Source organism: Nelumbo lutea, chromosome 1 (assembly GCF_056320005.1).
Source record: "Nelumbo lutea isolate HS-2025 chromosome 1, American lotus-T2T, whole genome shotgun sequence".
Classification (NCBI taxonomy): Eukaryota; Viridiplantae; Streptophyta; class Magnoliopsida; order Proteales; family Nelumbonaceae; genus Nelumbo; species Nelumbo lutea.
Genome location: NC_142684.1, coordinates 69,777,695 through 69,802,588, shown reverse-complemented (window position 1 = coordinate 69,802,588; position 24,894 = coordinate 69,777,695). Strand labels below are relative to the sequence as shown.

The 24,894-nt window shown below is 35.9% G+C and overlaps 1 protein-coding gene across 2 annotated transcripts in view; it reads right to left on the bottom strand.

The window, feature by feature from the left end:
* EDM2 (ENHANCED DOWNY MILDEW 2) overlaps window positions 1-18,546 on the bottom strand; it is a 50,276-nt gene extending 31,730 nt beyond the window's left edge. The window contains exons 1-7 of one of the 2 annotated variants that reach the window (XM_088964221.1): window positions 18,350-18,546; window positions 17,430-17,915; window positions 17,249-17,345; window positions 7,557-7,610; window positions 7,331-7,449; window positions 3,739-3,835; window positions 3,518-3,616 (exon numbers count right to left, since the gene is read on the bottom strand). In XM_088964221.1, coding sequence (XP_088820347.1) covers window positions 3,518-3,616; window positions 3,739-3,835; window positions 7,331-7,449; window positions 7,557-7,610; window positions 17,249-17,345; window positions 17,430-17,836 — 873 coding nt within the window. In that variant the 5' untranslated portion in view covers window positions 17,837-17,915; window positions 18,350-18,546. Of the gene's footprint in view, window positions 1-3,517; window positions 3,617-3,738; window positions 3,836-7,330; window positions 7,453-7,556; window positions 7,611-17,248; window positions 17,346-17,429; window positions 17,916-18,349 lie in introns of both variants that reach the window. The other variant, XM_088964220.1, reaches the window with a different exon arrangement.
* Window positions 18,547-24,894: the final 6,348 nt, after the last annotated feature.

The following is a 24,894-nucleotide window of genomic DNA, read 5'->3' as shown; positions in this document are numbered from 1 at the left end:
GTCAAGTTGCTCCCCCTTTTGGCCACATAAGTATATGAAGCCCGAGTCTCCTCTTTTTCTTTTAATTCCAAAAATTAGAATTTCTTTCTTTATTTGGCTTACTTAAATTTTGGTTTAGCTTCACCAACTTTCCATTTTCCCATTTAGAAATGTTCAAAAGAACAGAGTTTCCCACCATCGAATGTGTGCCATGTGTAATCCAGCCCACCACTCCAACATTGTCTTCAACCTTGGAGCTTCGTCCCCAAAGAGTCGCTTCCACTTCTAAAATCAGCCAGACTTTGTACCAGGTCTAACCAGAAAGAACTTCAATTGATCTAGGCAAAGTTTCTAGTTTCACCCCTGGGATCCGAATCTCTACAGCCTATAAGTCTTGTAGCTTTATTTCCTCCAAGACCCCCCCCACCATCCTCACTATAAAGGCCATAGTGGACTCATTCCATAGGTGGAACGACAATCAAACCAGTTTTAGCAGGAAGCTACCAGAGAATTGCTCCACCTCATTACACAACGGCTTCAAATTCCTAACTTGGACTAGCCTCTCTTCATATTCGAAAGTCATGAAGCCCCATTTTACTTCATCACCAACGAGTAGAATCACCTTCCTGTTTGAGAATGGTTTTATGGCTACCTCAGCTTTTAATTCCAATTTATTCACCGCTTTATCTAACAATTTTCTCCAATCTTTGACCTCTCTATTAACTGTTATAACCAACCTCCGCTCCCACACACTCTGCTCAACCTCAACCATCATCTTCTTCGTCACATTTGAACTTACAAACGCTCCACTTTGAAGAGTTGAGGTCTATTTTTCTTTGTCCTCATCATTTGCACTACTCGTCACCTGGTTTTGAATATGCTCCAGACTGCCTTCTAAAGTTTGTTATTGTTCTTCCTTTGAAGTCATATATGCAAAGACAAGGAACTGTTGTAGCTTCTCTACGAATGATATCCAACCCTGTAACAGCTTCCCTTCCGATATGCGTACCATCTGTTTCCTATCGGCAAAGTATTCTACAACTATAATAAACCATCCTTTCCCATTCCTCCTTAACTTCATATCTTTTCCTTAGCACCTCCAAAGAGTTTCTCCATTTTATTGTCTTGATGGAGTTGATTACTCCGTCAATGAACCCTTTCAACAACAACACGACTTCCTCGTGTAATAGAACCATCACCTTTCTATCCACTCTTATTTTTAGCAAGTTTCTACCTCTGGCCCTTCCAAGTTCGAAAAACAATCTTTTTGCTCCGATGTTCCATTCAAGTTTCCATTTGTTTACCATCAAGAAATCTTCATCACTTTGCCCTTTCTCTCCTCTCTCCATCTTTTTGATGAAAGTTGAATATATTCTGTTCCAACTCTTATGCTCTCAACAGGAATGGTGAGACGATGGAGCAGATGAGGAAGCGTCATCGTCAGGAGCTTCAGCGACTAGTATGAGAAGCTCTTGAGATCTCCCTCTGTCTCTGCTTGCCATTACAATCGATAATTTGTCATCGCCCATCAACAACACAGCAAGCATCAACAGCTCTAACAGCTCCTCTTGGGGAAATCAAGAGGAGTTGAAATCTATTTGCTTCAATGTTCAATTCAAATTTCCATTCTATTCACCATCTGGAAATCTTCATCACTTTGCCCTTTCTCTCCTTTCTCCATCTTTCCGATGAAAGATATATTCCATTCCAACTCTTATGTTCTCGACTAGAATGATGAGACGATGGAGTAAATGAGGAAGAAGGTTTTGAGGAAGCGTCATCGTTGGGAGCTCCAATGACTTGTATGAGAAGCTCTCGAGATTTCTCTGTCTCTTCTCGCCATTACAACCGATAATTTGTCATTGCCCATCAACAACACAGCAAGCAGCAACAGCTTCGACAGATCCGATGTTCAAAGTTACTCATCACTTGCAGCAAGAAAGACCAGTCCACCAAGTCATAAACCGTTTTTAGATCCAGTTTACAAAGCACTCCTCTTTTCTTTGATTTTTTTAAGGCCTCTACACTCCCATTTGCAATTAGGATTTAGTTTGAAATATGTCTTCCCTTCACAAAGGGAGAACTTGCTTAAAGAGACAACACTTCTGCAATTATTTTGTACTGTCTATTGACCAAGCTGATTGGTCTAAAGTCTTTTGGATGTGTAGCATCTCTCTTCTTTGGTACCAAAGCAATGAAGGTGGAATTCAGCCCCGATTAATTACCCCCTGCTATGGAACTCTTCAAACACTAATATTAGATCCTTCTCCAAGATTTTCCAACAGTCCTGATAGAATGCCATTGTGAACCTATCTGAACCCAGAGCCTTTGTTCTATCCATTGAAAACACTGCCTCCTTTATTTCCTCAACTTCTAGGAGACCACTGCAAATTCAAGTTGTATGATGAATGGTGGTGAGATAGAACTCAGGAATGGAGCAAGGAAGTGAAAGATATGGAAGATGGTAGTGGTTTAGCTTTGGTAGGGATACAGAGTTGTGTTACCGGCAATAAACCAAGAACACATGCTCTGATATGATACCATTTGCTATGAGCCTAGATTGCACACAACAAGATGGGATGCTTCAAGGGATCCCAGAACCTCGAAATACATAAAAAACAACATATAAAGTTGTTTTGGGTGGAAAATCCCATTACTGACTTCATTATCCAAATGGACTTAAATAGCCATTTACACCCAAACTCCACAAACCACACGACCTACAAAATAGCAAACAAATAACTGAATCTAAGATTAAACCAATAAACCTACATCCCATACACCCCCAACTTAACACAATTTGCACAATAACCAACTGATTTGTTGACCAACTAGGTGGACCCATCTACCTACCTGCGAATTGGACTCTTCTATATTTCAAGACCCATAACATTCCCTAACCCGTAAGGCCATAAAACAAAGCCTGAAAACCATATACGGAACGATGTATATAAAAGAGACATCAGAAACCAGACAAATAGAATATAAAAATATAATTTGCTCACTGAAAACCGCAAACATCAAGATAAGTACCAAAAATACCATATCCCAAAATAAAACAAGGGTAATAACCACAACCAAACCCTGAAACAAGAATAGAGACTTCATAGAGGCATAAAAAATCCAGAACATCATAATGATCAAAAACAAGGGCAATAAGCACCATAATATCATGGCATGTATACAACATGATATGAAATAAGATACACATATGTGCATATAAATGTTTTGTGGGCCAGGCCAGGCTAGAAATGATCACTCCTACTCAATACAGTCCCATGGTAGTCTAAAAACAGTGTAAAAATACAGATTATAATTGTAAGACAGCAAGGATGTAATTAATTGCTTTAGGCCCATGCAGTAAGTGCATGATATTGCACTTGTTGAAAGCAGAATAAAAGTTGATGTAGTTTGATAACAGTTAGCATTCCACCTCAAAATTATCATTAATTACCATGCTATTCACAAAGCGAAGTGCACAACTCTTAAGGCATCATACCAGTAGAGCCCAGTTGATGTAGTTTGATAACACTCATACCTCAGAACCAGAAGACTTGCCAGAAGAGCCCAATTTCCCACAAGCAAAGCATTGATGCTTATTATATTGACAGTTTTTACAACGAAAGTTCTGAATTGCCTGCAAGCAAAGAAATCATGCTAAAAAGATATACATACTGCTATGAACACCCAGGAAAAGGAAAGAAAGGAGCAAAACACAGAAAATAGAATGAAAGTGAAAAGTATGTGAGAAGAGCATACATCTACTTGCTCGTTAGAAAAGCCGAGGGATTCACAGACTGATTCTGCACCAGCTTCTACGGTTGCATGGAATGACCTGAAGCACCTTCCTTCACAACTATATAGGAACACAATGATAGAAGGGTCATGATAAAAAGAGATTAAAAAAAACAAAGTTAACAAACATTACAAAAAAATTAACAATATTATTTCATAAAAAAGGCAATGAATAAAGAAATATTTCAGCTTTCTTGTCAACAAACTCTAAATTTGTAAAAGCTCGATGGTTCCTACATTAATTTATTTTGAGTCTCACTTATTTCTATATGCCTACTTATTATACAACCTAACCTCCTTCACAGCACTATAGTAAACTGAATGAGTTCTAATGTATAAAGAATTAACTTGGAAACATTACAAGTCAATAATTTAGTGTAAGGCAATGGTGAGAAGCAAGGAGTCCTGATACTCTAAGTGAGAGTAGTAATGGAGAAGAGACCGAGTATCCTGGATCCTGTGATTATGGATTTCTGGTGTCTGGACTCCTGCCCATCTTCGGGACATTTAGAAGTTTCTACCTATCTCCGAAATGTCTGGACTTTGGACATTTCTGGAATTTGATACTTTACTATTTTGTCTTTATCCGATTGCCTTTTAGAAAATCATGACAAAAGTGTGGTTGTGAGGATATCCGTTTGTCATGTTTAGTCATGTCATTTCAGTATAGTCTATTCTGAAAGAAGATAGGGATGCAGTACTAAGCCATGCACTGCTTTTGATCCCACACACAACTTTTGGGTGCATTCGGTCACTGTTGGCAGTTACCCTGCTTCGCATTTAAATCATGGACTAGAAACATTATCCAATGGTGTTCTGCATGCCTACGCTCTTAGACTTTTTGGGAGAGAAAATAACTGAAATTGAATTAGAGGAAGAAGTACCTGAGAAGATGTACAACAAAAAAAAAAAGTTAAAAAAGAAGCCAAACGGGCTACAAAGAGAACTATTACCAAACATTACATCCAAACAAAACACCAGATTTAGCTAAACCATCTGTCTGCTACAGAATTTAAACCCCTCAGAACCCAGGACATATTTACAAGCATTGAATCCAGAGTGTCTCTAGCCTCAGCCAAGTAATGACTAATGATCCAGTCTCCAAGTGTGGCCAACCTTCTCACTGAGCAACTTGGTGGTATTAGCAGAGACCCATAAAATGGTTAGATTCCATAATCCCAAATCTTTAGCAATGTGAATACCAGTAAGGCAGTAAGAGCAGCCAAAACCTCAGCCTTTTAGAATCTGCAACCCCAACCGGCCCACTATAAGCCCAGCAAACACTGCCAGCCTATCTCCAAATACTCCTCTAATACCAGCTAACCCTGGATTGCCTGTAGCACTGTCATTGAAGTATAAGGTCAAACACCCCCTACCCTCTTATCGCAAGGCCACGAGGAATGAAAAGTGGCCTGGGGGAGGAAAATAAAAAGTTCAACAAGTTGCTATTCAGGTCACTACCAGGAACACCATTAAACAGCTCAGAACTAGAGACCCACAAATTACCTATGTGAGTAATGTGAGAACTGAGAAATTAAGTCTTTCTGATTTCTGGTCCTGTTGCCAATGATCTGATTGTTCCTTTCTTCCCAAACACCCCACATCACTGCATGAACAATTGTTTGCCCATAAACCTTGCCTCTCTTACTGAGTCCCCAACCTTGCCACTGCTGAATAAAATCCAAAATACTCTCTGAGGCAACCCAGTTGTAACCTAAAAGGTTGAGGAAGTGACACCAAATTTCATATCTTCAGTTTGCAAATGACACCTTAACTTTCCTGGAAGCTTCAGCTGATCAAGTAATCAATTTGAGGGTCATTCTCAAGTGCTTTGAAATTTTGGTAGCTCAGAAAATAAATGTAGATAAGAGTGTTAAGATAGGGATTGGAGATATCTCTCAAACATCATTGGAAGACTGCAGCTTCTTTGGGGTGTTTGGTGGGTGAGTTTCCAATTACTTATCAGGGTTTGCTTATTGTTGCAAAAACCTCTGTTTCATCTACTTGGCAGCCAATTTTTTATAGAGACGATAAAATGCTTCCAATGTACAACCTTTCATTGCTTAAGATTCCTATCGGTGGAAGAGACAGACAATAGAGAAAATGCAAAGCGATTTATTACGGAGTATAAAGGGATTGGAGAAGAAAAATCATTTAGTCAAATGGAACTGGCTGTGTAGAGATAACAGATAAGAAAGATTGTGGTCTTGGGATAAGGTGAATAAGGCTATTTAATCAGGCTTTATTGAGGAAGTGGCTTTGGAGGTTTGGGGAAGAATGGAACTCTTTATGGAGGAAGGTTGCAGCATGCAAGTATGGTCACTATGGTGTACTGGAATTTGGGTGGGATTCAAACAAGGTTAAGTCTTCCTACGGGGTCTGTGTGGAAAGGAATCATGAGCTTCCAATCAGCCTTCTTGAATTATCTCTTTCAAGTTGGGAGATGAGATGGATATAAGATTTTTGAGAGCAGGAATTGTGTCTTCTCAGTGCAATCTTTCTATAATGCTTTGGCAAGAAATCAGGTGGAGAAATCAAGTGTTAAAGGGGTTTGGGGGAATCCTGTGCCTCCTAGAATGGAAGCCTTTGCATGACTGGTGAAAGACCATATTAAAGAAAGGGGAATTTAGATGGCAGGGAGATGTTATCTCAGTCTAGCTGAAGAGAAGAATGTGATGCACTTTTTTGTTGGGTGTTTTTTTCAATGTCCAGGGGAATTACTTTATCCTGTTCAGCCTTGATATGTGGAGCTGCATTCATTTGCTATTTTCTGCGAGATTTGGAAGGAAAGAAGCAAATGAAATTTTGAAGGCCAGTCAAAACACAGGGATCAAATCATCTTCTGGGAGATTTGGGTCATTCTACTTCCAGAATTTGATGGTTATCACAAAGGAATATTTTGAATGTAACATTTGGGCTTTATTGGATCTAGAATTTGGGGGATGAAGGTTATGAACAATTTTATCTTCTTTTTTTTTTTTGGTGGGGGGGTGATCCCTCAACATCACTTGGTTATAATCTTATTTTGATTATTAATTTTTTTATTTATTATCAAAAAAATATCAGAATGTCCCTTATTTTGACAAATTTAATCATTAAACCATTGTTTTTCAATTTTACATAAACAAAAAAGACCAAGCTTCATTAACACATTTTCATGCATTTTCTAACTTTACATTTTATAGCAGGGATTATTAATTCTGAAGTTTGTTATCCTTGTTCTTCCTTTAATTCATTTTTCCTTGTCACTTAGGAAAAGGAAAATGTTCATCAGGATTAAGACTCATTCATGAGGCTCACACCATGAAGGTTTCAGTAACTTACATCACATCACACATAAAGTTATATAAGTCACAAGTAATATATACCCATAGATTGTTGACCCTTAAAGACCCCAGCAATCCATTTAGATGCACACATGTGTGCACAGACACACAAAATAACCTCATATTAGGAACATCAAGTTTTCTTTTGCTAATACAAGTTCTGATAAGAAGATGCAATCAAGAAAGAACTAAAGCAGCAAAGGTCAAACCAATAAACAAGGAGGTCATACCACAAAAGTTCACCACCATTATCACAAATTGCACAAACAGAATCAAAAAGATCACCCTCAGATTCTTCTTCATCATCAACAATAAATGGATTTTTTGTGTCTGAAAGAACCAAGAAATCCTGCTGAACAAATTCTTCAGTTATAGGATTCAATAGATTGAACGAATTAAGAGAAAAAAAAAAAAAGAAACAATAAAAGAAAATAATCGAGTGAAGACAGTAATAACCTCATTAAATGCTGTCTTCTTCCTGGGCTTCTCCTCAAGAAATCCAAGTAGAAACTGTCAACGATAGAATCATCACAACAATGAAACATGTGCAAGATGGAATGGAATACTTTTGGATTAAAAAATCAAATTAAATCATTTTTTATCAGTAAACATGTATTTTATTAAATTTCAGATTGTAAACAGTTCATACAACTTGGTGATGGGACTGTTGATCCCTTTAATCACTCTATTCTATCCCTCATTACAATGCAGCCCAAAATAGTTGCTGTCTCAATGCCCCCTGTTTTGCTAAGACATCAGCTAGCCCATTTGCACTTCTTCGGACCCATTTAAATTCAGCCTCAACCTCCTTCGCAATCTTTTCCACTAAAATCAAATTAAATGATAGACCCCTGACCTCCCAATCCAAACGAGGAAAACAATAAGCAAGGGATCACATAGGAAAAGAATAAACCACAATGCCAACAACAGTAACTTGTGGAAATAAATATAGTTAAGGCCAAAATTAGCAGCCCATCAATTGCCAAAACATGACAAAGAAAGCAATTGTTAACAACAAAACAAAATGCAAATGTATAAAAAACAGACATAACAAGCTGGGCCTTTTGTAATAAAAAAAAAAATTAATTAAGAAAGCAAAATAAAAAAGATAAAAGAAAGGTGACCAGAAGTCACCTGAGAGAAAACACGGAAGAACCTTATTATACTAGACCACAAAACCCACAAACATCAGAGCAAAAGAACCCCTGACTACAGCAAAGATATCAAAAGCAAGCAAACCCAAACTCCCATAGCATCTCATTTTAAATGTGAAATTATTTCCACCAATCACTAGAGAATCCCTTAAAACCCCCCTGAGAACTTGAAAACTCTCAGATCCCAAATTACAATAAGAAATCTCAAAACTATTTACCAGCTTCCCCAACTGCTTCAGTCAACATATATTAGGCCCTTTCATGAGATGGGAAGGAGAGAGGACTTTAAATTTTGATAGAAGTGCTTCAGCCAGTCCCAATGTAGCTAGTATTGGAGGAGTTTTAAGAGATGGCAGGGGAAGTATTTGTTGGGCCTATAGTGGGCTAATTAGAATTGCTAACTCTACCAAGGCTAAAGTGTTGGCTACTCTTACAGATATTTGAATAGTTAGAATTTAGTGTTGGCTACTCTACCAAGGCTAAAGTGTTAACTTGCTCAGGATTCTGAGGGATCTAAACTCAATAGCAGATGGATTGGCAAATGTTGGTTTTCTTTTAGGTATTTTATATAGTAATAGGCTGCTACCTTTGTAGTCCGCTAGAGTTTCCCCTAGTCCTCCTGTACATCTTCTCCTCTTTTGTTTTTCTAACAAATTTCAGTTACTTACTCTCGTAAAGAAAATATCTTCAGTCTTAGTCTCTTGCATACTTGCACTGCCAAATTCGTTGCTTCAACCCTAGATCATCATTCCTTACCTGGGTTGTGGTCTCCAACTCTTCATTACCCCCAAACATCATCTCTGGATTCTCACACTTGTTTCAGCAATTCCAAATCCAGTTTCTTTACCCTTCTCTGTCAGATCAATGATCATCTTCTTTGCCACTCCATCGTGAGCACTGTGAACATACTTGGTAACAACCCAGATGTAAGCATCATCCTGGCTCTCACTCTATAACCTGTTAATACAACCAAAAAGTATCAAAGAAGACAACAATGGACAGTAAGTCCTGTCCGCCATCTACCCCAAACCAGAGGCCACTGCCTATTTACCTTTCCAACTGACCTTAACCCTTCCTGCCTAATAATTTTGGTTGATCGAACACCTAGACACAGCAACCAGGCCCAAAATTAACTAATTGATTATTAAAATTGGAATGAGGCAAAAACCCTCTTGGCCCACTAGCTGGCCAAACAAAAGTATCACCATGCATGTTATGACTCACCATAACACGTCTGGGCCTTAGTCAAAAGAGGATCTCACAACCAACCTTGGCTTGAACCAACACCATGCATCTTTTCAACATCCTTAAGCACATGCCAAAACATGGACCATTAGAAGACTGAACAGGCATCTCAATCACAAGCACCTGTACGAAAGATCTCCCATCCAATGACTGAGAAGAACCATGAGGTCTTCCATTTTTAGTAAAATGGTGTGCTTCAATTCCTTCTCCAAGCATTGCTCTAATCTTTGCAAGATCATGCAATCTTAAGGCAGCCAATTCTAACTCTTCAGATTCCTTCCTGCAATCATCGTTCCACATGGAAGCTTCAATGGAGGTTGCTAACCACATGCTGACAAAAAAAAATCATTCAAGCACAACTCCACCTTTTTTGAGGTTGCATTCAGGTCTTACTCCTATCCTCATTGTAACCAAATGGAGATCACCCAGAAACACTTCTTCCAGCCAACCCCCACAAACAGAGGCTAATGATTGAAGTATTTCTTTCAGACACAAGTGAAATGGCAACCCCAGCACCATTACAATCACTCCATCACCTGAGCATCTTTCCTTAGCATTTAAGAACAAGCACCATTTTGAAATCATCAATTGACCATCATGAGTACTCCTGTCTCCTCAGTAACATCTAATACTGTTGTACTCCTGTCAAAGGGGTGATTATAATCAGCATTTTCAAATTAAAATGTCTACAAATATCCTCTCCCAGTCTTGTCCAATCTCTCACTTCTTGCTTAGCAAAGATGACGAATCTGTCCTCCCATTTTTCCTTGATCTATCAATCACCAGTTTATGCACACCATTTCCAGTCGCTAGGATAATCTGCTCCCAATCAGCAGGCCACTTTGATTGAAAGGTCTTCTTTGTGTTGAGTCACGAAACATACCCTGTTTTCAAATTCCTTGCTTTGCAGAAACTCCTGAAGAGTTTTTGAGACCTCTCCCCAACCTGAACTTCTCTTACATTCAGGGAAACACAGTAGTTGTCTACCACACCCCCCCAACCCCCAAAAAAACCCTCATACAAAGCCAAATACCTTCCTTTTTGGTTCTCCTTTCTCTAAGCCCAATATCTTTCAAACTCTTCCGATCAAGACTTCACCTTGCTGCAAAAGCACCACCAACCCAGTTTTTGAAACATCCAATCACTTCCCCTCCCAATAATACAACAGCCCTCTTCACCTCTGTAATCTTCAAAGTACTTGAATCCTTTAGTTTTGTCATCTCAAAGACAAAAGTTTTAGCTTCTATCTTAAGATCTTCTCCAATCTTCAGACATCCTTCCTCCAATCTTCCCAAAATTTTTGGCACATCTTCAGTTTATGTGGTGGTTTGTATTTTTAGGAGTTATTCTTCAATGTGAATTGTTTTCCTTGTTGTGAGTTCCAGAAACAAATTAAAACGATTGGTTTGAAAACAAATTGTTACTTAAAACAGAAAAAAAAAAAAGCATGGAAAACATGTTCTTGGTTCTAATATGTTTTTTTTTTTTTCATTTCTAAAACTGAAACCAAAAACGTGTTCCCAAATTTCCAGTTTGAAAAACATGATTTTGTTTTGTATCATTCAATATATCCCATCATCTTTCATGACCCAAAAGCCTTCTCTGGATCAGCAAGATGAAAGAATTTGGAAATGGTCCAAAGAGGATTAATTTTCTCTCAAATCCCTCTATGATAACATAGCAGACTCTTCCCCTCCGGTTTTTCCTTGGTAGGAGGTTTGGCTCTCAATACAAAAACACAGTTCAAAAACTTTTTTTTTGTTTTCTTGCTGATGTGGCAATATCAAAAACCACTGAAAACAGAAGCATTTATATTGTAGAACACCTCTTTAATTGTCAATGAGTTATGCAATTTAATCACCTCTTTTGTTGGATGTTATGCTCCCTCCATGCATTGTATGTGTGCTCTGATTCCTTACTTTGGACTTTTCCCCTATTTTTCTGGTTTTTCTTGCCTAATGGAACCCATTTTTTCCTTTTAAACAGCCTATGAATGTGTCAATGAGTTGCAGAACTTATTACATGATTTTTCATAGGATATTGATTAAATAATTTTTCTACTAATAATGATTTTCTTCTTTTTTTGAGCAGTAACAATTATAAAATTAAAAGTACATATTGTATTAGTATCAAATCGTTCAAAGGTAGGTAGACAAACCCAAGTCATGCATCACACAAGGGTGAGCCATATGGCCTGAAAAGAGAGTCCTCTACAAAAAAGGTGTATCAAAAAGAGTGGAAAGCATGCAGAAAGAAAAGTGTAGAAACATGTAGTAGAGAATTCTTGCATTTAGTTTATTTCTTGGAGGGCAATAGTGTAATTTCTTCTTTTTTTGAGTTAGGTTTATATTGTTTGAGGGCCAGCCAAGGTTAACACACCCAATTCAGTCTTTCAATCTCTTGTACTAGCACTCTTTTTTTTGATAATTTACTAGCACTCATATTTCGTTTACATATATTTCAAGTTGGTGCCAAAGAAGGAGACCCTAGGGTTCTGCTGTCTTTATTGACCCAGTTTCAATCCATACAGGTAATGAGGGGATGATATGAAGACAGGTCGTAGAAGCCCTACTTTTAATCAAGTGTGATTTTTGGGACATTTCTATAATGATCAGAACGCCATGTAATGAGAATTGATATTTTCTTACAAAAATCATAAAAAAAAAGGTATGTGGTTTTTTTCTTTGATCATGGAAAACATTAGGCAAGTTATTTGCAAAAGAGACCAATTGGGGCTGAGTCACATCATATTTTTCTGATGAACAAACTTGATTTCAGAATTTTTTATGGAATATTGAGTTTTCTAGAAATTTGTTTCTACTTCTGTTCTGCCACCATTTCCAGAAAGTAGTGTTTATGGTCTAAAGTTTTGCTCTGTTTTAATTATGTCACGGTCTCCTTGATCTGCATATCGCCAAGGAAATTGACACACGTGTCACCTTTTTACTAAACACATAGACAAACAATGGTAGTGCCTCTACAACCTTTGTTCATTCAGGTAACCTTAGTACCTTTACTAATGCTTATAATGTCTCTCAGGTCATTGATTCAGGTAACCTAGGTAGCCCTCTCTTTTCACCTTACCGCTCTCTATTGGGAAAGAATAATGTCAGAATTGCATAATGGATCCCTTTCTTTGACCTTTCGAAAGGGAGATGCTCAACTAGATTCTAATCTTATGCTACCATTTGTTCTTCATATTCCTCGATTATCAACTACTTTACTGTCCATTAGCCATATTACCAAACAAACTAATTGTAAAGTAACATTTATCATTTCCTGATCATTGTGTGCTCTAATATCTGAAAACAGGGAGATTGATTAGACATAAATTTGAAGTCGATGGCCTCTATATGCTAGACTCTTCATTTGAGTTATCTACCTTACGGTCTTCGTGGCATTCTAAACAAATCCAGATCTTTTACCCACACACTAGATTGATCTGGAAACAGGGAGATTGATTGGACATGAACTTGAAGTCAATGGCCTCTAATACTAGACTCTTCATTTTTAAGGTTAGTTGCTTTAGTTTTGGCATTTTTCATGTGCATTTTCTTTATTATTTTGAAATTTCAGTTATATTTAGGGTTGACCCAAATTGGCCAATGGGTCAACCCTAACACGAACATTTAGGGTTAGAGTATAGCATTTGCTGACCCAACCCGAAATCAACCCAAAAGTGTCTTGACACGACCCGCCTACCCAATTGCCAGGTCTACTATTATCCAAAGAAAAGGTGTTAGAAAATGTACTTTACACCCTATCTCCTAATTTGTTTCATACTCTAATTCATCTCCATCTTATAAGACCTTTGTTATAGCCATCTCTTTCATTCCTTTTCCTATAAATGTTTCTAAAGCCTTATATAAACCAGAGTTGAAAGCAACTATAAATAGTGAGATGGAGGCATTCATTAAAATTAAACTTGGGATTTGTTGGATCTACCAAAAGTAGGGGAGCAGATCGGGTTGGCCGGAATTAACAGTTTACACTGTTTAGGACTCGGGCTTCGGGTTGGGCCCATTGAAATTTTGACAAAATCCCAACCCTAACCCGCAAAAGTTGCACCCTTAACCAAAAGGAAAGGAACTAGTGGGGTGTAGATAGGCCTTCATTGTAAAGCTTAACCTTTGTACTAAAACTTTCCCCCCGTCACAAAGACAAACTCTATTAGAATTTTGTTAACTATTGTAATTAATCAATCTTAACCTTTGTATCAACCGGATGTGAAGAATGATTCTTACATATTTATCAAAAAAAAAGGCTTCTTACATGGTGATCTACAGGAAGAAGTCTATATGCTTTTACCTCCAAGTGTTGAATTACTTGGTTAGCCAGTTAAGGAAGTCTATCTATGAGCTAGAAGCCTAAAAGAATTCCTAGAGCTTGTAGGGGACCAATTCAGCAAAGCACCTATAAGATTTGTGAACACACAAAGCCATGCAGATCATACTCTATTTGTCAAGTGGGAGTTTCAACACAAATCATGTATGTTGGTGGTGTTGTAGTGACAAGTAATATTCATGAGGAAATTCATCAGCTCAAGACTTTTGTAGCTAGATAAAAAGATCTGGCTACCATAAGTGTTTTCCTAGTATAGAGGTTGCATAGTCTAAGAAAGGTATGTTCTTTTCATAGGGGTAATCATCATCTCAATGGCACAAATGAAGAAACTGTAGAAAGATGAAGGGGTGTATTAAAGGTTAGTAGATCGATTGTAATATTCACCGCTAAGAAGACCAAACAATGTTATACAATTAGGAATGACAAGTCAACATATGCATGTTTCCCCATTTAGAAGCTATTGAATATTCTTAAATATTTGAACCCTCTTATGGTACAAGATTACTATTTTCTAATCATGGACATCTAGGGCTAGAAGCATACGTTGTTTAATTGGACTAGTTACTTAGATGACTAGAACTATAATTCAAGCTGCTGCACTTTTTTAGGAGGAAATCTTGTGACATGGAGTAAAAAAGCAGAATGTGGTGACAAGACTAAGTGTTTAAGCTAAATTTAGGTCTATGGTCAATGGTATTTCAAAACTACATTGACTGAGATTATTGGTGAAAGAGAATGACTTTGCTCTAGTCACAGGTAGAGTTTGCCTACTCAAATGAGAAGTCTCTTTGAACCAATGACCTCCAGTTGGCCAAAGACAAGGGGTAAAATTTTGTGATGTATTAGGGCTGGCATTGATTTGGACGGTGTGGGAGGAAAGGAATGGCAGTGTTCAATGATAAAGAAAGAAATAAGGAAGCAGATCTGGATTGCATTTTATATAGAGCTTTAATGTGGGCCAAGTCCCTAAAGTTATTCTCTGAATTCTCCTTTGATGATATGTGGAGAAATTTGGAAGTTGTAGCTTGAAGTTCTGCTATAAGGGTTAAACCTGTTGTGGGCTGGAAACCACCAGATGAAGGATTCATCAAACTGAATTTTGATGGCAGCAGCCTAGGGAACCCAGGCCCAGCTGGTATAGGGGGGGTCTTTAGAAACTATGAAGGTCATGTTGTTGCTGTGTTTTCAGGTCCAGTTGGAGTAGGGGACTCGGTTTTTGCAGAGTTCCAAGCTGACTTGCAGGGAGTACAGATTACTAAAGACTTAAATTATGATAGACTGTTAGTTGAAGGGGACTCTAAACTGGTAATAGGGTGGTTGAAGGAACCTGAAACTGTAATTTGGAAATATAAAGAATATATGAAAAGATTTAAGTGGCTGGTCAGAGATATGACAATTTCAGTCCAATGGGAAAGGCGGTCAGCTAACAGGATAGCTGATTTTGTTGCAAAACAGGGGGTGCATAAGTCTGAACTATTCTGGGCTCAGTTGTAATCAGTTTATATGGCTGGGGCTGCATCTCACGCCTCCGCCGGATGTACTTTGTAATCATGTGATACTTGATTATACTCTAATAAAATTTCTATCATTTATCAAAAAAAAAAAAAAAGACTTTGCTCCTAGTCATCCTATAAGACTTTATTATGATAACAAGGCTGCTAGTAGCATTGTTCACAGTCTATTCTAGTAGATGACTGCACTAAACATGTGGAGGTTGACTGGCATTGTATTATAAAGACGATTGACTTAAAAAGAAATATGCCTTCCATATGTCAAGACCAAGGAACAATTGACTGATAATCTTAACTAAGGGAATAACTAAAAAAAGATGGGTTGTGTTTTTCGCAAGTTAAGCATGATTGATATCTATACTCCACTTGAACAAGAGTGTAGAAATATATAGTTCTTGTATTTATGTAATTTCTTGAAGGGCGGTCCTGTAATTTCCTCTTTATTTAAGTACATATTGTTTCAGGGCAGTAATGCTTCTTCTTCTTCTAGCACTCTATTCTTCTACATCTATTTCAAGTAAAAGAAAATTTTGAAAAAAATAAGGATTATCCCTTAAAGCTAACTCTCAAACAAGACAATAATTGCATGACTTCAAAATCCCATGGAAAGAGGGATTCAATCCTATGCTGATATTATCTCTCTAACATGATCCAGATTCCAGAAACCTCCAAGATCCCTTAGCATGGTGCTTCATCCATCTAACCACAATCTATATCATCATTAATGATCATTTACATTAGAGCACTAGACAAAACTCAAAACAATTGACTGCTCATATGGTGTGTACAATGTCTACCAGTATACCACCCAAAATCTGATTTGTTGTACTAAACTTCAGCATTCCTTTCTTCCTAATTAAACGAAAAAAGTACATATGAGAGCTTAACATGAGTTGCCACAAACAATGAGGGAACAGTGATAGCATCTCCAAAGGAGGATTTGCATACAGTGATAGCATCTACAAACACTGAGGGAACAGTGATAGCTCTGATAAAGTGAAATCTGAATAACACATAAAGCAAAGACATATCTTCATTTTTTTAATAACATGTTTTCAAATTTCAGCAACAAAACTAGACTCAGCTCAAAGTTTTTCAAAAACAAAGCTAAAATGGATAAAAGAAAATGATTAATAGACTCTCTGTGGCCAAAGACCAATTAATAGATTGCATACTTAAGGGTACATGCATCAGGAGTCTCTCTTTCTGGAATCTGGAGCAAACAAAAGCGTTTATTTTCTTTTTTTATTGAAAACATTTATTTTCTTCTGAAACACTCCTAGGAAAATTTTGGATCTTGACAATCAAGACATTCGGATCAACATTGTTAAGGATGGGGATCAATACCTTCATGGTGTCAAAGCACAAGTAAGAGAAACATGTTGGACTTGGGAAAAACAGTAAAGTCAATAATCTATGCTCTACCATCATTCTCAATTTTAGAGATTAACACCTCTAAAGCATTAAAAAAGGCATGCCACAAAGAGCAACGGCAAAGTGCAAAAACTGTTAACATTATCTGCCCTTTTTGCACTTCTATGCTTATATATGGTTTTTTTTATGGATTTTTATTGGTAACAAAACTTTGATTCTTTTAGAAAATAAAAGGCACTTTTTTCAGGGACTCAGCAAATGAAAGCTATTACCTATAAAAACAGATGAAAAAGAAGATAAGAAATGCAATCATTGAAAAGTGCCAGAGATCAGAAGATGAAAAAGAAGATAAGAATATTCCAGTCAACAATGTGCAACCAAACTACTCAGAGATCAGATGCCGGAGTAATTATTTACAGGAGGAGTAATTGTATGAACTATTATAACAAACCAAACGATAATTTAATGTGTAGAAGTAAATACAAATATATGAATATAACTATAAGAAGGTAAAACAAACCTTGGACTTCGCTAGCACTTCATCTCTTTGGCTAGCTACACTTATTAAAGGCACTTGATCCAAGAGATCATTCTCAGAAGGTCTAAGATCATATGAGCTGCATTGAACAAGAATCACTAAATTCATGTAACCAACCAGAAATAATGACAACGAACCAAAATGATAATAGTAGCACACGAACATGAAAACTTTACACAAGTGTTCCCAGACAGATTTTCCTGATGCCTCCGGATTTTTCCTCACATAGTGAAGGCAATGAACAGTGATCATGGTTGTCCTGATTGTGTCCTCAAAGCTCTTCCTTGGCTTTTGAAGCTTTATCCAATTACGTTCCTTGGTGAGCACAGAAATCTCAGGTTGCCCATGCGATATATCAAACTTCCATGCTGTGACTTGCTTATAGATTTTCTGGAGTCCATCCGCAGTTCCATGCAAGAATATATGTTGTTTGATATCATCCGCACTCTCATCCTTGTCCCATTGAATAGGCAAAACCGAAAATGATATGGGCTCATCCTTGGCATCCACAAAATGGTAATTGGCAACTGACTGTGGAACAACTTCATCCTCATCATCCGAAGATGCCATCGTCTATCTAATAGAGGGAATTGATTATTCTTCCCCCCTCCAACTTATTTTTCTTCTAGGTATATCCTCAATTAATGACCTAAGAAAATACATCAAGATTACATTCAACCAAGATTATATCCATGCTACTCTTTTACAACACACCGGTAACAAACTACACATCACATAACATGAATGTCACCCTACTTTTACCCATGATTCTCAAATGCCCTAAATAAAATTAAATATGCATAAGAAGATAAGCATCTGCTAAGAAATGGGGAAAATTGTACAAGGCTCGTGTGGAAATAGTTAAAACGAAAGAACAGACTCGGAAGACATTAATTCGGAGTCTAGGGATACCAAGAAGTGCTCTCGTAAATTGAAACGTTCATATAAAAGTCGGTATAGAATTGTCGTTTAAGGGTAGATATAGCAAATGAGAGAAATTAAACCTATCCAGCAAAATAGTTGCAGATATTCACCAAAGAACAACCGACTGAATCTTCAACGGAGGAAATAAAAGAAGCTTACCTTCTAAGCGAGCGTTCGAGGATTCTACCTTCCGAGATTCTTCAAATATTAAAAGCAGCGGCAGAGATACCGTGATTTCGGTTTTCCAGTTTTCCTGGGAGGGAAGATATGAAGGGTTTTACTTTTACCCGTAAAAAATATGTGAAAGGTTTTCTTCTTGAAATGAGCCCGCCTAAAAAAAAAAAAAAAAAGAGCCCAACGCTCTCGAAGCAATGAGAGAAAAATCGGGAAAGTGAGTAAAAGTGATGAGTTCAGTGACGCGGTTGGCGGCAAATGAGATATACGTGATCAATTAATAACCATCAGATTATAGTGACTAGACCTGGCCCAACGGCCCGGCCCCCATAAGGGCTTGAACAGGTATATGGGCCCATGGGTTTAACCTCGGGCCAAAAAGCCTGACCCGCAATAAATTCAAGCCGAGCCCAGGATTTGCCAAAATAGCCCGGCCCGACCTATAATTAAACCTAAAAACCCTAGTCGAATACCCCTCTTTTTTTCACCTCTTTCCCTTATTTTTCCAGTCGAACCCTTCTTTTCCACATCCTTTTTCCCTTCTTTATATTCTTTTTTAATGTAAATAAGTTTTGAATTTATATTCTTTTTTTATGTAAATAAATTCTAATTTATATTGATTATTGAATAGGGAAAATTCTAATTTTTGTATTAGGTCGGGCTTCCGGCTTTTTATTAGGGCCGAGCTCGGGCCCTAGTTGTAAGCCTATTGGTCGGGCCGGGCTCGAGCTCGGGCCTAATATATTTCCATTAATGAAGAGTAAAAGCCCGGCCCAAGCCCATCCCATGAACAGGTCTAATAGTGAGTGGTCGATTATTCCCGAATCTTTGTCAATTAGCGACCTAACAAGTCGTAGCTTGTGGCTATCGAGACCGGATCTATTCCTCACTGAGGGTGTCTCACACACACATTCTACCATGCATTGGGAACATCTCCCGTACTTTTAAATTTTAAGTTATTATTTATGGGAGATGTTCTCAATGCACGGTGGATGTGCATGTGAGGCGCCCAAGTGTGAGGAGCATATCGCATTCCGTGCAAGCCCACAAAATGGGCATCTCAGGCACATCCATCGTGAATCATAACTAATAAGTATGGGAGATGTTTCCAATGCATGATAGGATGTGCGTGTGAGAGGCAAATCTGGTCTCATCTATAGGGTGCAAGTGCAATCGTGCAAGTCGAGTTGGGGTCAACCCTAACAACCCAATCCAAGCTTCGAACTCCCAACCCTAATACTAACCTATCCAAATTAGTTGACACGGAGAGGGCTATATTCAGATTGGGATCAGCTTGGCCCTAGTGGTGCTCACGGTTCGGGGGGCTAATTTTTTAAACCAAATTGAGGTTATCGAATTTTGGAAAACCAGTAACCAAAGCCGATTAGTTGATCGGTTCGGTTCACCAGTTTTTTAGTTTTTTATTATTTACGATATTTATTATAGAAAATATATAAATATATAATAAAATGTATAATATTATATTTTAAATAATAAATAATATATTATATATTATAAATATATATATATTTGTTTATATATAATACATATTTATTAAGTTATAATGAATAGAAAATATGGTTATAATATATATAAGTATACATACCGATCGGTTCAATTAACCATCGGTTTTATATTTTGGTTAACCAAAATCAAACTAGTACCTTCGATTTTTCTAAAATATTGAATTGATCGATTTGGTTAACCAAATTTTTTGTTCGGTTTCAGTAAGCTCTTTCAATTGATTTTTTTTTTTCTTTTGCCCACCCCTACTTGGCCCAACTTCTCCAATTTATTTACATACTATAGTACTACACTAGTGGGGCATGTGCGATCAATGACAAAACGCAATGCAATTTTGACAAATTATTCTAATTTATTTGGGTTTATATTATTTGATATTTTCAAGTAATTATCATCCTAAGGTCCTCTAATTTACAATAATTTATTTTATTTTATTTATAGGTATAATAGTTATAAAAAAACTTAAAATAGCAATATTTTTAACAAACAATATGTAACAATCTTCAAAGCACAAAATGTAAACCAAAGCAATACATTAAGCAAAATTCAAATAACACTTTTAACTAAGATAATCTAACAGTCTTCAAAGCACAAAACCCAAAAATTTAAAACAAAGAAATTCAATAAGCAAAAAGTCAAACATCATTTTTGCTGATTTTTATTAACACTATCTATTAAACATCTAGTCATTAACACCATTTATCAATAATAAATAGTAATTATAATATTTTATTAAATAATCAATAATGATAGTTTTGATAATATTATTTAATATAACAGTAATTATTAAATTTATAAATAGGATTTATTACCAATATTTATTAAATTAATAATTATCAAGATTAAATTATATTAGCAATATTTATTAGTAACAATCAATAATTATAATATTTTATTAAATAATCAACAGCAATACTTCTAATAACACTATTAAAGTATTTTTAATATAACAATAATTGTTATTAATTATAGTCGCTAATTATATATTTATTAAACAACAGTAATAACCAATAATTGTTAAAATTGGGTTAAAATAAATAGATAGCAGTATTTATCTAAAGTGGATTTAAAATAAAATCGGCTCTAGAATTTATAATCAGTAACTAAATTGATATGATAGCTAATTAGCGAGGTTGTAATTAGATTATAGATTCAAATACGTATGCAACTAATCTAATTATAATTGAATTCAAATCCAATCTAAACATGATTATAGTTGCAAACAGATCGGTTTGAATTGGATATAGGCATATCCAAATTTGATTTGTTAACATTTTAATCCAAATCAAATAATATCTATCGGATATCTAGCAAATTCAAATCGAATTTGAATTATAATCAGATGTTAGATAGTACAAAATAAATTGTAATAAAAATGACCAAAATATTATATATATTTAATAATATGAGCTAACCATGACTTTAATAATATATTTTATGAATAACATGAATTTAAAGTTACTTTTATAAAACTTGAATACATGACAATTGAGTGAAAAATATAACATTAAAACAAACTTCAATGAAAGATATAATATAATTTTTAAGTATATATATTTAAATTGAATCGAATTGGATCATATCAAATCGAATAGGGGTAGATTCACATTTGATCCAATGGGTCGACTTTGGATCAAGCTTAATAGGATAGGATTCGAATTTAGAATTGGATACCATTTTGCAACCTCAAATGTGATATGTCAAACTCAAATCATATTTGAAAAAATGAGCCGATTTAAACTAAACAAAACCGATTATAGCAGTCACCTTTTCGGTCACCTTATTGACCCGAGTTGTTGTAACATTGTTCACTCCACAGGGCGATGACAACAACTCATCAAGGCCTATTGATTTGGCTATGATTTTTATCTAATGACTTCATTTTCACTTTTGAAAGGCATTAAACTCCTTTTTATTCATAAAGGAATGGTTAAACATCAAAACAAATTAAACTTAAACATTAGAATTAATCAAAACTAACAACATACATGCATTAGTGGTCAGAGATTGTACAAATCTCCAAAATCAGCAATGGGCGAAGCAAATGTCTTACCCCTCCAAAAGAGTGAAATCGAGTCAATAACACCCTTCAAATAGGAGCTAAGCAATAACAATGCAATGCAATAACAAGTGTGCCCAAAGCAGGGGAAGAAATTGTTGTTAGAGCTATATGCCAACCAATAGAAATCAAACAAAAATAAATAATAAGAGTCCCTTAACCTGGATCTCTTGAAAAAATAGTGAATAAGGTCTCGGTAGAACTTTCTAAGTTTAATCTTTCAACCTCTTTCACTACACAATACCAACTACAATTTGTGTTCAAAACAGGGAATAAATTATTGTTAAAACTTATTGACACCAATAAAAAAGCAAACGAAAATAAAGAATAAGAGTTCCTTAATATGAATCTCTCTCCAAAACAATGAAGGATGGTCTTAATAGAACTTTCAAGGAGTGAAACTTCAGTGAAAGGTCTCAGTATCTCCCCTAAATGTCAATCCAATAAGGGTGTTAAATGTGAAAATAGGGGCAGGTATGGTAAAGAAAGAAGGGAATAAAAACTTACCCAAAATGTGAAAATGGAAGAAACACGTAGGGAATACAAGAGGGAAGAGGGGAAAGTTTTGCAAAGTTCTCAAGATAAACACGACAATGTTCACAAAAAATCTAAATCACTATGATTATGGTGATGGGGGAATGGGACCTAATCGCATTATAATGTAGTATAGATTGATTATAAGTACATGCTTTATAACAGTATACATAAAATCGGAACTAACACAACACCAAAAGCAACAAGAAATGTTGTCTGTAGCAATAGAGGACCGTAAGGAGGGAGAACGTTTTTCATCTAATGATCTAATGCTGATAGTTTTGGTGATAGTTAAGCATATAAGAACGCATAAACATGAAGTATTTTTAGCTTTATTTTAGAAAATTTAATCATCTTTTCTTAACCTTAGAACAAAAATTGAAGTTTCATTTTGAAAATTAAAAAAAAAAATGATGGGCAAAACAATATTTTTCATCCTTCCATTAATGGACACTGACGATAAGGGAAGTATTAGTCAACTATCAAAAACTGTAGGGGTAGCATTAGTTAATTTTAAAATAGTAAGGGTACACTTATTCAATTGGCTAAACCATAAGGGTAGTTTAATAAATTTACCCTTTAAAGTATATTGGAGTAAGGCTCTAACTCTCCAATTGAGTCAGTAAATTCATTTTCTTGCTTGCCCATTGGCAATAATTGATGCAATGTAAATTTTTGAATTTTGGTTGTATAATTATAGTACAATGCACTACCAAGGCAAGACAAATATTAAATTCTGATTATGATTGCCACTCCTACAAGGAAAACCATTCTTGTTGATGAAAAACCTATCAAAGATGATACATCAAATGAAAACAATGATTCAAACCAGGCATGGTCAATAGTTGAAAATAAAATGTAAACATAGGAATGATTGAGAGACAGTTCCAAACAATCAATACGCAATATTGAGATCATCAAAAGCAAACAAAGGTGTTCACATTGTTATTCTTCTAAATAATTTTGTTAGGAATTATAAGTTAATGACTAGAGGTTTTTCTCCCTAAAAGCTTTAAAGGTCAAGTTTTAGGCTCCACACACCTTATAGTTCATGGTCATTTAATAAATAAATTCATTTTCTTAGAAATCTACTACACTAAAGGAACTCTAAGTTCCATAAAGTAGTTCTTATAACAAATCACAAATGTTTAATTTCATGCTTAGTAACACATAAACTATAAAGCTATCCAAAAGGGAACCAATTATTACCAGGGTTGTAAAGGTATACCTGTAGGTGTTCTCTCCTAGGCAGAAGAATCTACACTTCAAGAACTCTTTCACTTACTATTACCTCTGTCACCTATTTTCTCTTATAACAAACAAAAATGCCATCTTCAATATGGGTGATTGGCAAAGGAGTTCGATATGTAAAGTTCATATTGATTAGCATTATAAATTTGAAGGGTTTAAGAATATGCTAGTGAAATTTTGGAAAATATCGCTCCAAAACATGCTAGATTTCATAGATATTTCATTTTTAGTGAGATTTTCCCAACAATTTTGATCGAGATTAAGTCATTGGTTGTTCATCAATGATCCCGTTGTCATTCAAAGAGTTATCCATTATAAACATCTGAAGTGTTATGAACTCTCTCAAGATGATTTTTTGTTCATTTAGTACTATTGTCAATCAATTATCTTGATACGAACACGACGATGCATATATGTAATAAGATTGGTCGTCCCTACCAACCATATCAGAATGATACAACACACTATAGTAATTTATGAGGCTTAAGGTGGCTATACTTTTCTTGTTCAAATAGTTTTAATGTAAAAACTATTAAGGTGCACGTTAAATTTAAATGTATATATCACTTTTGTTCGCTGTAAGTAGGGTTATTCACAAAATATCATAAACTGACCAAACAAGGCTGATCCAATCTGAGATGGTCGGGTTTATAAAAACTAGGTCAGTTTCAGTTTTGATAATAATAGAAACCGATGATTCGGTTCGGCTGTGGCTTATATTTTATGACCCGATTTAAAACCGACCTGACCTGATGTATATACACGGCTACACTACAAAGTAAAATTCTAGCCATCCAAGAATACTTTGGTCTTTGATACAATCTATATTTGATTAATGGAACCTATGGATGTGGGCCCCTTACTAGTCATTTAATTAGTCAAGTTTTCATGAAAATATGGGATATAATTACCTAACCATTTATAAAATCCACCCCACTTTAACACTAAACCATGTCATTAAATTCATGCACCTGAACTTGACACATGGCATAGCTAATCATATGTAAAATCCACTCAAAAGAACATTATTAAAGTATTGTACTTGGGCCCACAAAGGAGAACATCGGATCGGTAGAATTCAAACCGACTAAAACTAACCCCAATAATAACCAATTTCAATTCGATTATATATTAACTTTGGTCAGTTATTATCAGTTTCATT